This window comes from Hibiscus syriacus, unplaced genomic scaffold (genome assembly GCF_006381635.1).
Source record: "Hibiscus syriacus cultivar Baekdansim isolate YM2019G1 unplaced genomic scaffold, ASM638163v2 tig00110863_pilon, whole genome shotgun sequence".
NCBI lineage: Eukaryota > Viridiplantae > Streptophyta > Magnoliopsida > Malvales > Malvaceae > Hibiscus > Hibiscus syriacus.
The window spans coordinates 298617-316409 of NW_024062892.1; the positions used below are offsets into that span (position 1 = coordinate 298617).

At 36.6% G+C, this 17793-nt stretch overlaps 2 protein-coding genes across 2 annotated transcripts; one reads left to right on the forward strand and one right to left on the reverse strand.

The window, feature by feature from the left end:
- Window positions 1-2717: 2717 nt before the first annotated feature.
- Window positions 2718-16690, reverse strand: LOC120143757 (caffeoylshikimate esterase-like). The gene is made up of 8 exons (XM_039157991.1): window positions 16639-16690; window positions 16442-16532; window positions 16329-16361; window positions 15911-16057; window positions 15566-15834; window positions 15397-15495; window positions 14967-15317; window positions 2718-2739 (listed from the first exon to the last, which is right to left on the reverse strand). Exons 1-7 carry the CDS (start codon window positions 16663-16665, stop codon window positions 15018-15020), a joined length of 966 nt encoding a protein of 321 aa, XP_039013922.1. The 5' UTR covers window positions 16666-16690; the 3' UTR covers window positions 2718-2739; window positions 14967-15017.
- On the forward strand, window positions 11751-14254 carry LOC120143756 (UDP-glucuronic acid decarboxylase 2-like). The gene is made up of 7 exons (XM_039157990.1): window positions 11751-12489; window positions 12601-12748; window positions 13185-13264; window positions 13387-13470; window positions 13556-13630; window positions 13728-13820; window positions 13920-14254. Exons 1-7 carry the CDS (start codon window positions 11881-11883, stop codon window positions 14157-14159), a joined length of 1329 nt encoding a protein of 442 aa, XP_039013921.1. The 5' UTR covers window positions 11751-11880; the 3' UTR covers window positions 14160-14254.
- Window positions 16691-17793: the final 1103 nt, after the last annotated feature.

The following is a 17793-nucleotide window of genomic DNA, read 5'->3' on the forward strand; positions in this document are numbered from 1 at the left end:
GTCGTGGATCGGTTGACTCTGGACTGACCAGAATTACGGATATTGTAATTTTTTATAGCCATCACCGCTTCTTCTTTGCTTGAAAACTCCATGCCTAAAGATAATTCACCATTATTTATTGATGAGTAATATTTATAGTCACCGAGATGAGGCATATCCGCAAATTATGGCCCGTACATTGCACCATAATCAGCTTCATACATGTGTGCAGGAGGGTCAGTTTGTGCCACATTTCCTAGAACTTCATCACCATCGGAGTTGAATTGCGGTGATTCTGGGTGAATGAATAGTCCAGTCTTAGCACCATCCGCACCAGGCTCACGAAGCGGTTCTTCTGGTGGAGATGATGGTTCCTCCATGTGCTCCACATTTAGGTCGAAGAACCTACTACTTGCAACACATTCCCCTTGAACTAGAAGGCATATCGACATTGAGATCGAAAAAGCTCGCAGTCGAATGCCTCCCCTTGGAGCTTGAAGCCATCATGTCAAATGGAAACTGCACAGATGGTTGTGTCGATGACATCTCCATATTAAGGTCAAACGGATTTGCAGATGAATGTCTTCCCCTTGAACTGGACGCGATGTTGCCATACGGATTGTTCGTCAACCCACCTCGGTACATATCGTAAGGAGTTGCGGATGAATGTCTCCCCATTATGGCATTAAAATCAATACACATTACTGTCGTCGGGCTGTCAACTTGATCAACTTGTTTAGCCAGCCCATAATGGGAGCTTAATGATTGACCCCGAACGGCACACACTTGAATAAATTTTGTATACATCTCAATATTGGCGTCTGAAAAATTACTTTGAGCTTCAACCATCATTTCAACATCATCATTGTTCAAAAGTTCGAACGCTGTATAAGTTAATGGCAACAATGATGTTGGAAATCTGTACTGCAACGACGACATTCTTCTACTACTTCCAACATGAATCTTCATCGAAATTTTCGTTATCAGCTCCTCAAGAGTTATGTTTTTCTTCAATGATATTTTAACACGCTCATTTGATGAACAAAATATAACAAATAATTTTTTACACATAAACGTAAATAATTTAAATAATATAATTTTATATTATTACATGTACCGCAAAACTATTTCGACGTATATTCCCGCTTTCTAATTTTACAAATACAGAAATTAATTGACAACAATTAGTATAATATTTTTTTTTTCAAATAATCATAATAAACAATAAGTATAATAAAAAATTTATCACAAAATTACTTTATAACGAAAAATCGCACGAACTTCTGAATCAAATATGAGACAATTCTCAGAATTATTGATTCGTTGACGAAATTGTTGTATTAATTTATAAGTTGAGAGGAGAGATGTGAGGAAATGTGAGGAACTTAACTGGGTGAGAATGATATTTATAGCCGAGAAAAGTTGTTATAATTATACAAGGCGCGATATCTGCACCGTGCCTTATATAATTATATCAGTTAAATGTATGATGCGACCCCTGTCCCGTGCTATATATAATTATGTCAGATAATTAAAGGTAAGGCGCGGCCCTTGACTCGCGCTATACCCTACGTGGCGTAAGGCGCGCTCTAATGGTTGCGCTATACCCACGTGTATGTCAGCATATAGCGCGGTTCAGGGGTGTGTCTTACCCCACGTTGTGTCAAATCAGTATATAGCACGGTACAAGGGGCGCGTTTTACTGCAAAGGGTGTTAGATCAAAAAATATAATCTGACCAATGTTAGATCGATAAATATACTGATCACCGATAATTTTTCGAAAAAAAAGCCGATAAAAGAGCAAATATAATAACCTGAACTATTCTTTTCGATAATCTACAGTCTTGTGCAGGTAGGTATCGCAGGTCTATTAAAAGCGGAGAGCGTCTTTATTACTCGACTTTGATTCAACAAATTTGGGATCCATCGGTTGACCACCATGAACAAGGAATGTTAGAGATATAGGTTTGGTTTACTGATGAAACAAATGAATTTGTTCAATATCTCTTACTTTATTTTTAGTTTTAGTCATTTAAGGATTATTTTTAAAAACAGTTTTATTTATTTTAAACTCTACTTTCAACTCCATTAAACTACAACGTGTGTCAACTTATCATAATATTTATGAATTAAAATATTGAGCATAAAAATGAATAACGTGCTTATGCATTTACAGAGAAGGGAATTGATGCACTAAACACTCGTAAATAACATGTGTTTCTTAGAATCAATCTTAAACATTCACTTTTATTTTTACACATAACTTTCAAATCAATTATTTATAAATGTAATTTTTTTATTATTGTCTAAAACAAACTAATAATTTGAATTAACAATTAAAAATACACGCTAAGCTCAATATAACTTTATTCTTTTAAATTTATGACGTTTGAGACTATGTTTAAAGATTAACTTAAAGACTTTAAATATACCAACTAAGTTTAAACAATTTGATCTTATAGGTTAAAATACATCAATCAAGTAAACTTGTTCTTTATCGGTATGATTTTAACTTGAGTCCTCTCGTTATCATCTTTAACAAGAGTGACTTCTGAATGATCACAATAGTTACTTTGATCGAGTCAATGTCTCTTTTAAACATGGTTACTCTTTAAGATTTTATTTCTTTATTTTTTTTAGCAGATCGTGATATCGAACTAAAATATTGAGTCAATATATGATTGTATATAGTTATAGAAAATTGTTTAAATTTGAATCAAATAGTATCATATTATTATAAATATTTATAATTAAATATAAACAAAAATTAAATAACTAGGCTCGAAAAAAATTCAAATAAAATTTAAATTATAAAATACGACTCGTCAACTTGAATAACTCAAATTTTTTTAACTCGACTCGGACGGACACTCACCCTACTACTACTAGTAAATAAAATAAGAGTATATTCCGCATCTAGTACCTAAACTACCAGTTTTGATCTATTTTAGTACCTAAACTTTTAATTATTTCAAAATCATACCTAAAGTTTACTTTTTGTTTCATTTTAATACTAATCGTTAAAAACTTATCGCATTTAATACCTAAACTATCAATTTTAATCCATTTTAGTACCTAATTTTTTAAAAAAAAAAATCAAAACTTAAGTATGTTTTATGTACTAAACGTGTTTCGGTACCCATACTTTCATTTTTTTCAAACTTAACGGCGAGGTATTAAAATGAAACAAAAAATAAACTTTAGTTACGAGTTTGAAAAAATTGAAAGTTTAGCTACTAAAACGAATCAAAACTATTAGTTTAGGTATTAAATGCATAGTTTTCCCATAAAATAATGGCTTAAATATACAAAAGGTGCCAACCTATGCTCGTTTTTCCAGTTTAGTGTCAAACGTTTATTTCGTTCCAGTTTAGTGCCTAACATTTCATTCTGTTACTCAAAATGGGTCAGGCAATGATGGACTGTTAGTTTTTTCCGTTAAGTGACACGTGTCACAATCTCATAATTTTGAAATTTATCTTTTTTAAAAAATATTAAAATTATCATTATATTTATAAAAAAAACCCTTAGTTTTTTAAATTACAAAAAAACCTTAAAATCTATAAAATCCCCAAACCTTAACACTAACCCGCCACTGCCGCCCTTTCTGGCCACGACCAGTCTCGTCGACGTAGTCCTTGTCATCATCCTAGTTATAAGTTGTTGTAGTTGTCGTCGATTGACAATCGAAATCGCTTGTGATTGAAATTTTCATCCTAGGGTTTGCAGGATATAAAACGTCGATTCTCCATCAATAGCTGTTGATCAATCACGGTTTCATAGGGATTTTGGTCGCTGGGGGAGATGGGATTGGGTGGACCTTAGTCGACGACAATGGGCTATAATCAATGTGGGTTTAGGATTGAAATGAAGGTTTTCAAAGTTTTATGGTTATTTTGAAATTTATGTTTTTTAAATATATAATTTTATTTTTTAAATTTTATATAAAAATTTTAAAGTTATCATATTGTGACACGTGTCACTTAATGATGAAAACTAACGGTATGTCATGACTTGACTCATTTTGAGTAACGAAATGAAACGTTAAACACCAAACTGAAACGAAATAAACTTTAGGAACTAAACTGAAAAACGGATATAAGTTGAACAACTTTTTATATTTAAGCCTAAAATAATTTGCCATGCAACATTTACCATACACTTGGATTTAGAAAGAAAAGCAATGATAGGTGATATGTTTGAAGAAACTGGGCCTATGATTAAAGTTTCAAAATGAAACAAAACACAATGTCAACCAAGACAGCTAACGAATTCAACAATATCAGTACATGTACTAACCTTTTTAATGCATGGATTCAATTTTGAATTTTTAAGGTATCCCCATTGTAGAGAATTATTTTGTTGAGTCAGTCATTTATCAAAAGTTATAAAATGAGCATCGATTTATTCATTATATTCTAAATTTGTCATTTTCTGTTAAAAAATTAACGATCGTTTGAGCTGAACGTTAATATGTTGATTGAGATATGATAATCGTTTGAGATTATAATATCAAATTTTATCACATCTCAATCAACAAGTTAACGTTTAGCTTAGACTGTCGTTAATTTTTTAACCAAAAAGGACAAGTTTGAAACATAATGAATGATAAAGTAATTCTTTTATAATTTTTAATAGTCAAGTGACTCAATAAAACAACTTCTATAATTGAGGAACTATTTTATAACTTTTAATAGTCGGAGACTCAACAAAATTGTATCTTATAGTCAGGGATCATTCATGTAATTTACCTCATTTTAAATACATTACGAAATGTAATCAATATTTTACTACTTAAAATTACAATTAACAAGAAAAAATCCCTAACCAAAAAGTGAAAGAAAGAATTTTAAAAGCTTTTAAAAATTATCCAACAGATGACAATTGTGGTTATTTTCTCGGTATATCATCGGTAATCGGTATTATTATCAATCTAATATCGGTCAGATTATATTTCTCGATCTAACATCCTTAGCAGGAAAACGTTCCCCCTGCACCGCGTTATATGTTGATTTGGCGCCACGTGGGTATATCGCGCCCCCTGCCCCGCGATATACGGTGATCTGGCGCCACGTGGGTATAGCGTGCCCCCCTGATCCGCGCTATACCTGGATAGCTGACACGTGGGGTATAGCGCGGTGCAGGGGGCGCGCTATACCTCTAATTACCAACCCTTCACGTCCCCATCATCAATTACTTTTATCACATCAAATTATCTCAAATTATCTAAATTTCTCTCAAATACTCTATTTTAAGGTATATTTTATAATATTTTTACTATTATGTTTTTACTTTATTTAATATTTTATTAATATAATTCTTTTGCAGATATATAATGGAAGGCAGCCTACTTCGCTCGGATGGAAATCATATATCTCTACACTTTGCTGATACGGTAACATTTGAACGTTTTAATTTAATTTAAATTATTAGTAATATTTAGTTGATTTATTTAATGCATGATTATTATTTAAGAATTAAATATCTCGACACTTTGCTAATACGGTAACATTTTAACGTTTTAATTTAATTTAAATTATTAGTAATAATTAGTTGATTCATTTAATGCATGATTATTAGATTAAGAATTAATTTTTGTAATTATTTATTTTTAGGAGAAGGACCGTGTATTAGATCCTTTTATTAGGAATCTTAAGTTAGTGATACCCAGCCGTGTCTTGCCGTATTTAGTAGAGGCTAGATTCGGCTACATAGGTAGATATCAGGGTCACTGTAAGATAGAGCCAGACCTGATTTCTGCTTTAGTAGAGCGGTGGAGGCCGGAGACCCACAAATTCCATCTTCCGTGCGGAGAGTGCATGATCACGCTTGAGGATGTTTCTATGCACCTGGGGCTTCCGGTGGATGGAGATGTGATATCGGGGATAGCTTCCGGTTCTTGGACTACTTTGTGTCGGGATAGTCTAGGACGTGTCCCGGAAAATTTTATCGGAGGTAGGATACCGTTAAATTGGTTAGATGCCAATTTTCGGGAGTTGAGCGTAGACGTCTCTGAGGATGAGGTTAAGATGTATGCACGGGCATGCATACTGCAGCTGATAGGAGGGTTGCTGATACCGGACAAATCGTGCAACATAGTTCACTGCATGTGGTTGCGACATCTTAGCGACTTTCGTCTCGCCGATCATTCAGTTGGGGCTCGGCAGTTTTGGCTTTGCTGTACAGGGAGATGTGTGGAGCCACTAACTACAGGCGTAATGCTATCGGTAGATGTCTCCTACTGCTGCAGTCTTGGGCATGGTATCGATTGCCCTTTTTATGTCCCGTTGTGAAGAACCCATTCGCATTTCCACTACTTCTGAGGTAATTATAAAACTGGTTTTGTATATTAATAATTTTATACAGCGTATAACAATTTTTTTCCTTGAATAGGTGGTCTACTGATAGGAAAAATCATCAAGAGCTACCTGATGATTTAGAAAAAATTAGGGTGCTAATCGATCAGAAGGCTGGCACACAGGTATGAATTTTAATGTTTAAAAATCGATTTTAGATTATAGTTATATAATTATATTATTATTTTGATAAAAATTATATATTATTTGTTTTAGTTTGAATGGGTGTCATATTCTACTGATGATGTGAGGGCGGTGATCCCACCTGAGTTGAGGGGTCCACCAGATGTTTGGATGGCGATGGTCCCTTGATCTGTTATGCGACTGTCGAGTGGCACTCCACTGATCGCGTGCTCCGGCAGTTTGGTTGTTTTCAACCAATTCGAAAGCACTTCGCAATATAGACGAGTTGCATAGCTTAGATAGACGCGGCAAGACAGATACAGATTTGTTGTGAGGCATCATGGGTAGGTCGTGTTGTGGGAGGATCGGCATCGGCTTTCCCCGTAGAGAACCCATTTTTGATGACCTCTTGATGTATGCTGAGGATTATTATGAGTGGTTCAACAGTAACGGGAAACCGTTTCTACTTCCCGAGGATGCACGAGGGCAGACGTTTCCACGACGTCGACAGAGACGTTCACCGACACAGCACCATCGTCCCCCGACTCGTAGACGGAGAGCAGGTGCTTCCGGTTCATCCTCAGCTGCACCAGCAGGACCTTCCCAGCAGCCACCGCAACCATATATGATCCGCCATCGCCTTTCCATTACCAGATGTCGACGCAGCCGCCTTCACCTGGTTTTATGACCCCGCCACCGCCACCGTCACAGATGACCCATCCTGGAGGCTATTATGGGTCTATGTTTGCATATCCGACTTGGGGTTCATATACTGGATATTTGGCGGGTTCATCCTCATCATCCATGGCCGCAGCAGACATCTCCTGTACAGTTTTCACACTCAGCGATGTCTGGGTTTTCCCAGTTTTCCCAGTTTTCACATGCCGGTGGGATAGTCAGTCATACACCTCCAGGGACCTTATTCTATGGAGGTGCTTCATCATCATCAGCTCCTCATCAACCTGATGTACCTGCTCAGGACAATGACGATGACGATGATGATGACGACGATGACGATGGTGACGACGACGATGACGATGATGATGACAACGAGGAGTCAGAACTAGTGATACGAAGAAATCCTCCTTGAGACCGACAGCCACCGCCATGCGGATCACATTCGCGACGTAGGCATCGATAGATTTTTTTAATATATTTGTATTTACTTTATTTTTTTAATTTTAATTTTTTATTATTTCTCATTTAATACTTACTTTATTTTGTTGAATTTGTTGGATTTTTTTAATATATTTTAGTTAATTTTGTTTATTACCATTTAATATCAGTTATTGTAATTTGGTTATCATTTACCATTTAATTCTTATTGTAAGTTTGTTGTATTTAAATATCAAATTGTTATTAGTTTGATAAAATTTAATAATTGTGTTCATTTTTTTTAATCTTCATCAGCGATTATCGAATGACATTAACTTGAAGTAAATGCAAATTAAAATACAAGAATTATTATTTGTTAAACAAATACATCATTTCCTCATCAATTGTTACTTGATGACAACAGAAGTGGACATGTTTTTCTAGTGTGTCATGGGTTTCTACAATGGCCACATCTTCTGTCTTGTCTAGATCTTTCTCGAATATCCATATCGCAATGAATTCGATTGGATTTTGGACGACCACGCTCCCTCAATAAACTCGGATTTGGTACAATCGGAAGCCAATCTTGAACCTCATCAGGGTCTTTGTCATTACCTATGGGGGAAACTCAAATTCGTATACCTTAAAAACTTCAGATAGTAGGTATACGGGATCCACAAAATAGTTATAGTCTTGACGTGTATGCGAGCAAGCTGCTATCACATGAGAGCATGGATACTTCAGAGCTTGAAAAAACCCGCAATCGCATGCTCTGTCCCTTAGATTTACTCTTAACGACACAACTTCAATCCCTTGAAGAGGTCGGGGCAACTCTGTGACACGAAACATTTCATGCCTTCTAGAGAAGCTTGTTATAGACATTCCATTTTATGCAGCCATTTTTTTCTGTAGATCTGCAACTAATCTAGGGTGATAGACATGACCGCCTTACATCCATGTTTGAGCTTGTCCCCCGAGCTTCGCAAAAAGCGCCCCCAAACGAAAATATATAGTTTTTACCAAAGCCGCTACAGGTAAGTGACGTGCACCCTTTAAGGTTGAATTGATTGCCTCAGCCAAGTTGGTCGTCATGTGTCCATATCGATATCCACCATCATATGTGTTCGTCCACATTTCTTTATCGATGAGGCTGATGTAATCGTATCATTCCTCGTTCTTCGCCCGCAAATCTTGAAGCATTGATTCAAACGTTCGAGGAAGTAGTTCGTAACCTGATCAAAAAATGTATAACTTACTAACTTACTTTCTTTGCAAAATTAAAATGATCAAAAAATGTATAACTTACTAACTTGCTTTCACTTACCCATGCGCACAATTAATTGACGCTCGTCATTCTTCTTGTACCTTCATGATAGTTCGCAGCAATGTGTCGGAGACAATACCTATGTTGGACAAAGGGTGGTTGCTACATTGGAGCCAAAGACTCCATTGCTGCTTTGATCCCAACTCTGCGATCTGAAATGACACAAATTTTTTCCCTCGTGATAACATGTGCACGTAAATTTCGGAGAAAAAAAGCCCAAGAATCTGTATCTTCTCCTTCGACAAGAGCAAAAGAAACTAGAAGAATGTTGCGATTGCCATCTTGGACAACTGCCAATAATAAAACTTGCTTGTATTTTCCATACAAGAAAGTCTCGTCGATCTGGACCACAGGCTTGCAGTATTTGGCAGCATTAACGCACTGTGGGTAACTCCAAAAAATCTGGTAGAATTGGCATCGATCGTGAAGAACTCGATCATTATGATATGCATAAGAGGTTTCGAAGTCCATAATTGTCCCAGGATTCAACGTCCGCACCAGCCTAAACCAACCTGGAAGTTCGTTGTAAGATGCATCCCATTCGCCATGAAGTTTGACAATGGCATTTTGTTTTGCCAACCAAGCTTTTTTATAGGAGACAGTGTACCCATACTGCGATTGTATAGCTGAAATCAATACTGCAACAGCTATATGAGAGCTTGCTTTTACTATAGGCATGATGGCTTGGCATACCACTTCAGAGTCCAAGTTCGGATGATCTTGGTTGACCCCTCCAGCACAACATGTGTGAGGACCGTTGTATACTGTTAGTTCCCATATGTTATTTTTCCTCTTCATTTTCGATACGCGAACCATCCAATTGCATCCGTTTTCGCGTCGGCACAGTAGTATACATATTTTCCGGTCGTCGATCGGTTGACTCTAGACTGAACAGAATTACGGATATTGTAATTTTTTATAGCCATCATCGCTTATTCTTTGCTTGAAAACTCCATACCTAAAGATAACTCATCATTATTTATTGATGAGTAATATCCATAGTCACCGAGATGAGGCATATCCGCAAATTCTGCCCCGTACATTGCACCATAATCAGCTTCATACATGTGTGCAGGAGGGTCAGTTTGTGCCACATTTCCTATAACTTCATCATCATCGGAGTTGAATTGCGGTGATTCTGGGTGAATGAATAGTCCAGTCTCAGCACCATCCGCACCAGGCTCACGAAGCAGTTCTTCTGGTAGAGATTATGGTTCCTCTATGCTCTCCACATTTAGGTCGAAGAACCTACTACTTGCACGCCTTCCCCTTGAACTGGAAGACATATCGACATTGAGATCGAAAAAGCTCGCGGTTGAATGCCTCCCCCTGGAGCTTGAAGCCATCGTGTCAAATGGAAACTGCACAGATGGTTGCGTCGATGGCATCTCCATATGGTCAAAGAAATTTGCAGATGAATGCCTCCCTCTTGAACTGGACGCGGTGTTGCCATACGGATTATTCGTGGACCCACCTCGGTACATATCGTAAGGAGTTGCGGATGAATGTCTCCCCATTATGGCATTAAAATCATTACACATTATTGTAGTCGGGCTGTCAACTTTATCAACTTGTTCAGCCAGCCCATAGTATGAGCTTAAAGATTGACCCCGACGCACTTTAACAAAATGTGCATACATCTCAATAGCGGCGTCTGAATAATTACTTTGAGCTTCAACCATCATTTGAACATCATCATTGTTCGAAAGTTCGAACGCTGTATAAGTTAATGGCAACAATGATGTTGAAAAATCTGTACTGCAACGACGACATTCTTCTGTTACTTCCAACATGAATCTTCATCGAAATCTTCATTATTAGCTCCTGAAGAGTTATGTTTCTCTTGAATGATATTTTAACACGCTCATTTGATACGAAAACAACGCCGGTTTCATCTTCTCGAATTTCACCATCATAATAAACAATAGTTGAAAGTCGTGCCATTCTTTGAGTTTAAAAGTGCGACAATATTATATCTGCAAAAAAAAACTTAAACAAACCTGATTAAATAAATTATATATGAACGAAAATATAACACAATAAATTTTTTACACGTAAATAATTTAAATAATATAATTTTATATTATTACCTGCACCGTAAAACTATTTCGACGTATGCTCCCGCTTTTCAATTTTACAAACATAAAAATTAATTGAAAATAATTAGTATAATATTTTTTCAAATAATGATAATAAACAATAAGTATAATTAAAAAATTATAACAAAATTACCTTATAACGAAAAATCACACGAACTTCTAAATTAAATTTGAGAAGATTGCGAGAATTATTATTCGTTGACGGAATTGTTGTATTAATTTATAAGAGATGAGAGATGCGAGGAGATGTGAGCCGGAAGAGTGTATTTATAAGCATATAAGGCACGGTACCTGCACCACGCTATATGTAATTATTCAAATAAAAGATATAGCGCAGATCAGAGACCGCGTTAAATATAATTTTGGTACGGCGTATAGCGCGGCCCTTGATCCGCGCTATATCCCTACGTGGCGTATAGCGCGGATCGGGGGCGCATTATACCCACGTGATGTCAGATCACCGTATATCGCGGGGCAGGGGGCGCGTTATACTTACGTGACGCCAAATCAACATATAACGCGGTGCAGAGGCACGCTTTCCTACTAAGGGTGTTAGATCGAAAAATATAATCTGACCGATGTTAAATCGATAATAATACCGATCACCGGTGATATACCGGGAAAATAGCCGACAATTGTTTACTTTTCAATTTAATCCATAAAAAAAATGCCACCCAGCAGGCCATTTTCGTAATATCACTCTTTCCCAGAGCCCTTTATTTATATTTAATCTTCTCGTCTTCTTACATCAAATCCCCTTCCACCCCATCGCCAATCTGCCTCAAACTCGTCGGGGACCTAGGCTCCTGGCGATTTACTGTCCAGAATTCTTTTGAAAATCTCTCTCTTTCTATAATCTTATAATTTGAGTTCAGTTTTTTTTTCTTTTCAAATCGAATACCTATGGGGTCGGAGCTTATATACAGAGGCCATGAGACCCAGCCTGCTTCGGATTCATATTCACCTAAACCGGACAAACCATGGGCCTCCGTCACACGCGCCGCCCGTTACTTGCTCCGCGAACAGCGCCTCCTCTTCGTGCTTGTGGGCATTGCCATAGCCACCCTGATCTTCACCATCATCCCAACCTCACGTGTTCCGCTTGCTCCCCACACTAACACCCCGATCCTCGATTCCATCAACTACTTTCCAATCGGGACCCAAAACAAATTCTCCTACCAAAACCGTCTCGGTTTCGGGTCGGGCAATCCGACCGGAAAGATTCCGTTGGGGCTGAAGCGAAAGGGTCTGAGGATCGTCGTAACGGGTGGAGCCGGGTTCGTAGGATCACACCTCGTGGACCGTTTAATAGCAAGAGGAGACAGCGTGATCGTGGTCGATAATTTCTTCACCGGAAGGAAGGAGAACGTCATGCACCATTTCGGGAACCCGAACTTCGAGCTCATCCGGCACGACGTCGTTGAGCCTCTGCTCTTGGAAGTTGATCAGATCTACCATCTCGCTTGCCCTGCTTCTCCAGTTCATTACAAATTCAATCCCGTCAAAACTATCATATCCTTTTTTTGCTATTTATTTTACTCAATATTTAATTTACAAATTCCTATATGTTTTTTGCATTATTTGTTCTTTTTTTTCTCTCCTTAATTTGAATGTCGTTTTTACAAGACAAATGTTGTGGGAACACTGAACATGTTAGGGCTGGCAAAAAGAGTTGGTGCCAGGTTCTTGTTAACTAGTACCAGTGAAGTCTACGGAGATCCTCTGCAACATCCTCAGAAGGAAACTTACTGGGGCAACGTTAATCCCATTGGTTAGTTTCTTTTGGAACCGAGTTTGGTTCGCTTAACACATGAGTTGTCTTGTTTTTGAAGTTGTAAGAGTATTGCCGGCATCGGCGCTGTAGAAATTTTTAGATCTTGTCGAGCATTTCACGCGAAACCCATGATCAGTGGCGTTCCCCCCCCCCCCCAACACACAAATTTTACTTTTTATCTCACGACACAATGACACGTTTTTCGTATCTGCTATCACTTCTTTTTCCTTTTTTTGGGTTTTGGAACTGTGAGAAAAGAAAACTGACAATATGCTGGCGGTGCTGTGGTTGTGTCTGTAAATTTGGATTATGTGGAGTTTAGATTTGTTTGTTTGTGTTTGTTGATGCTTAAATTCTGGAAAAAGCTTTTTGAATTATTTACATTTCTTTTCTGGAACCAACCAAATAAATTGATTTGAATGTTCAATGACAGGTGTCCGAAGCTGTTACGACGAGGGAAAGCGTACTGCTGAAACGTTGACAATGGATTATCACAGAGGAGCCGGCGTTGAGGTTAGCTAACATAATTAAACTAATTCTTAATCTTAGTTAATTAAAAAGATTAAATATTTTATTCTCTCCGACGCAGTATGATCTCCACTATTCGATCATTTTATAAAAAATTATTGTTTCAGGTTAGGATTGCCAGAATCTTCAACACTTACGGACCTCGTATGTGCATCGACGACGGCCGCGTCGTCAGCAACTTTGTTGCTCAGGTATCCTTTTTATTCATTTCAGTAATTTTATTTAAAAGAAATTATTCGATTGTTATTTATTCGAGCAACTAAATAATATTTGCAGGCTTTAAGGAAAGAGCCATTGACTGTGTATGGTGATGGGAATCAGACAAGGAGTTTCCAATATGTTTCTGATCTGGTAAAACCATGTTTTGGAATTATTTATTGTCTGAATTTAGGTAAGCTAGATTTGTGAGGTATTATCGAGTTAAAACTAAAACTCTGGGCTAAAACAGGTGGAGGGTCTGATGCGTTTGATGGAAGGAGAACACGTTGGACCTTTTAATCTTGGGAACCCAGGTGAATTCACCATGCTTGAGCTTGCTGAGGTAAACATTTTCCTTTTTCACTGCCTAAACTCTGTAAATTACTAATATTTATCCATGGAAAGTTAGAGCGCTAATATTGATTTCTCCATGACGTTATAGGTGGTACAAGAAACGATCGACCCGAATGCGAAGATAGAGTTCAGACCGAACACAGAAGATGATCCACACAAGAGGAAGCCTGATATCGGAAGAGCCAAAGAGTTGCTCGGTTGGGAACCCAAGGTATCGCTCCGAAAGGGTCTACCTCTAATGGTTTCGGACTTCCGGCAACGTATCTTTGGTGATCACAAGGAGGGCACCACCACCACCACCACCAAGAATGCTGCCTCATCAGCTTAAGGTTGCATATATATACTCTTACACAGAAACATGGATTGTGGAAAAAACTTTCTCCCATTGAAACAATTAATGCGATAGTTCTGAGGAAGCAGGGAAGTCTCTTTATAGTAGATATGGGATGGAGTCTTTTATTTTTTACATTTATTTGTTTGCTATCTTTTGTAGTTTGCCATCTCTTCTTCTTTTGAAATCTTAATTTTACAGTGAACTTTCCGGATCTAAAAAAAGTAACATTTTATCTTATCTTCTTTTTAATTCAAGATGCTTATGCTTAAAATGTGCACAAAGGACGTGACTACATCTAACCATATGTATTATTTGTCGTCATTTTTAATAGTTCAAGTTTCTCTTGTTGGCCCTAAACTCGCTGTGTCCATTCTTATACTACGCATTTAGAAAAAAATATTTAATTAGTTTAAAAATATTTTATTTTAATTAAATAATATAAGTTTTAGAGATTTATTAATTGATCAAGTGGTCAATGTTGTTAACATTATTTCACCTTGTTTAAGTTTGAATCTTAATATTTACTTTAAAAGTATAACCTCGTTTTACTAAATCAAATAATATAAATTTTAAAATAAACTTATATTTTAAACACGGACGTAATTATATGCAATTTGCATAGATTAGGCACTGACGCAAAATTTATTTTTAAAATCAACTAAGCCCATGAGATAAATAATGGGCCAAAACAAAGCTTGTTTTTTACAATAATTTAATCATGTAAAGCTAAAACATCAATTATATTCAGGAACCCTAAAGAAAAATCTATCCAATCCAAACAGTAATGGACCAATTGTAGTTACTTCACACAATGAGGCTACATTGCCGAGTGAGGTCGCGCGTGAGGTCCCTTCAATCTGTGCCCAGATGCCCCCCGTTTGATTGTGTTCCGCCAATGGCCGTCGCACCTTCGTCGAATGGTTGAAGAAATTGCTCTAACGTAGTGCATAGCCTGTCGATCCAAGCTCTGATATCCGCAAAGACAATTTCGACGTTTTCATCGGACTCTCCCGCCGTCAACCCGTGCCACATCCCTGGATACAATCTTATGGTCTTGTCATTGCTTCTTGCTTTCTCGTACAACGCCTTGCTTACTTCGGGGTCCGTCACCGTATCTGCTTCGCCGTGCAAAACGAAGAAGGGGAGCGTCATCTGCCAAAAAAAACCCCAAGAATCATACAAGACCGATGATACAGCATGTTGAGGCACATAGAGGGAAAGATTTTTAAACCTCATTTAAACTATTTTCAATGCTCATGCTGGTTCTAAGCATTTCCAACGCTGTTTTTAGTCTGGGTTTCCCATGGTATATCAGCTTATTGTTCCTTATCTGCACCAAACATAAAATGGATGAATCCAATAGGACCAGTCCAAGATTTAACAAAGAACAATGTACTCACCTCTTTTCGTTTAACAGGGTCTTTGAAAGCTGAGTCAATTACATCTCTTGTGGGTACAATCTTCCATTTAGGTATAAATAGTTCCATTTTAGTCAATATATTTACGACCACTGGATGCGGCTTCACATTTTCTGATATCTTACACATGGGTGCTACAAGAACAGCACCATTCCAAAAGGAAGAGTCTTTTTTATGGAGCAGTAAGGCCACTGCACCTCCCATCGACTCTCCGTATAAAAATCTGCTCTTTTCCCTGTATTTTTCCTCAGCTGGAAGAATAAACCACAGCTGAAGATTAAGGATTTGGCACATGGATAAGTGAATCGAAGTGTTTAAGACATATACCGCAGACAGATTTGAAGTATTCATCGCAGTCGTTAACGATGTTTTCAAAATTCTTAATGAAACACCGAGCACCCTCGGATTTTCCATGTCCTTCATAATCAATCCCAAACACGGCGTATCCTGCTTTGGCTAGCCTGGTTCCACATTCTGTTAAAAGAATGCTGTTAAAATGCCAGAATTGAAAATGTTGGCTTTATTAGGCTTTGCGTATAATTGAAAGAAAAATCATTGAGAACGTCATGCCAATGTTGATAGGATAAACTTGTTTTTGTCTTGGTGCTTGAATTATATACATTATCTTTGAGGTTACACTTGCACCTATGCATTAGAATGGCAATAAAAATTTTAAAAGGAAGATAATGGCAGAGAATATGTAAAGGGAAGCTTATACTTTTATTTTTAATTAATATTGGATTACCTTTCATGAATCCACTGCATTCCATGCCATAACCTGCAACCACAATGTTACATGTTTGTTTGATATGTAATATGCTAATGAGCGAGGGATTGTCGAAAGAGAGAGGGGCGTACCATGGCAAAGGAAAACAAGAGCTGTAGGAGAAGAGAAAGGCAACCATCTGCAAGTAAACAGAAAAACTCCTCTTGAGTTCTTTATATCCTCCTAAAATACAACCCCCACGCAATTATGAACGATTAAAAAAGAAAACAAATGAACATCAACAGGCAAGGAAATGGAAATAAATACAGATGAAGAAGAAGCCATTTACCTCTTGATATTCAATTCTCATACTCATTTCTTCTTGTTTGTTGTTTTTCACAAAAAAAACGAAGACTTTTTTAAAAAAAAATTAATGAAACTTTGAGAACAAAAACTCAGAAAGACTGGGTAATACAATTGAAACTTATCCAAAAAAACTTCAGAAAGAGAGGAGAGGACACAGTCAAGAGAAGCAGAGAAGGAAGATGAAAATGATGAACGGATAAAACTGGAAGAAAGAACTGAGTTTGGAGAAAGCAACGATTAAAAAGGGAAGGAGAGGAAGCAAACGGAAAGAATTATGAGCGAGACAACGTTTGAGGGAGAGGTTGTTGCGTTGCGTTGTCTTGCGTTCCGTCTAGTTTTATAGAGTTCCCGCTCACCACTCAATCTCTGACGCTGCTTCTCTCTCTCCTTTTTTAAGTTCATGGTTTTTTACGTTACTAACGAATGATATATTTCCGTTTATTATTCCCAAATTAAAATATAATAAAACGCTGTCTTAAACATTAATATATATTATTAACGTGATTGATTCAAGTGTTTAGTAACTTGATATCGTTTAAGTATGTATCGAGTTTAAGTTCTTGAATATATAAAAAACTTTCACTGGGAGTCAAGTTGACCCGAATCGATCCGAATTAGTCAAAACGAAAACTTAAAACCGAAAGTGAAAAGAAATTTATTTGACATTGATCCACAATACTCGCTTGATTTTATGGATCTTAGTTTAGCAATACTTTTGAATAAGATTCTTAATTGGATTTTTTAATAAATATTTGTTTTTTTATTATAAAATATATTTAAAGTTAATAGATTCAATGGATAAGTTTCATATTAAGTTCATTGGTATAACAGGTCTAAGATCCGAATACTTTTTTTAATACAAGTAGCATAGTATTTTTTATTTATTTAGTAAAACAATATAACATGGTATTATTTTACTAATCAAATAGTAATATTAAAATATTAACTACCGAAGAAAGAGAACATAACATAAAAATTCAAAAAATAAAATAAAAATATCTTATTAGTATTATTATTATTATTATTATTATTATTTTTAAAATTTGAATGAATAAAATATATAAAAAATAATATATTAATAACTAATGATCTAATTTAACTTTTCTTTCTTTCTTTCTAATGATTGGTCTATTTGTGG

Coding starts and splice junctions, on each gene's coding strand:
- LOC120143756 (XM_039157990.1), top strand. CDS start 11,881: ATGGGGTCGGAGCTTATATACAGAGGCCATGAGACCCAGCCTGCTTCG. Junction 12,749..13,184: donor GGGCAACGTTAATCCCATTG/GTTAGTTTCTTT, acceptor GTTCAATGACAG/GTGTCCGAAGCTGTTACGAC. Junction 13,471..13,555: donor TCAGCAACTTTGTTGCTCAG/GTATCCTTTTTA, acceptor TAATATTTGCAG/GCTTTAAGGAAAGAGCCATT.
- LOC120143757 (XM_039157991.1), bottom strand. CDS start 16,665: ATGAGTATGAGAATTGAATATCAAGAG. Junction 15,835..15,910: donor ATACTTCAAATCTGTCTGCG/GTATATGTCTTA, acceptor TTATTCTTCCAG/CTGAGGAAAAATACAGGGAA. Junction 15,318..15,396: donor TTGAAAATAGTTTAAATGAG/GTTTAAAAATCT, acceptor TTTTTTTGGCAG/ATGACGCTCCCCTTCTTCGT.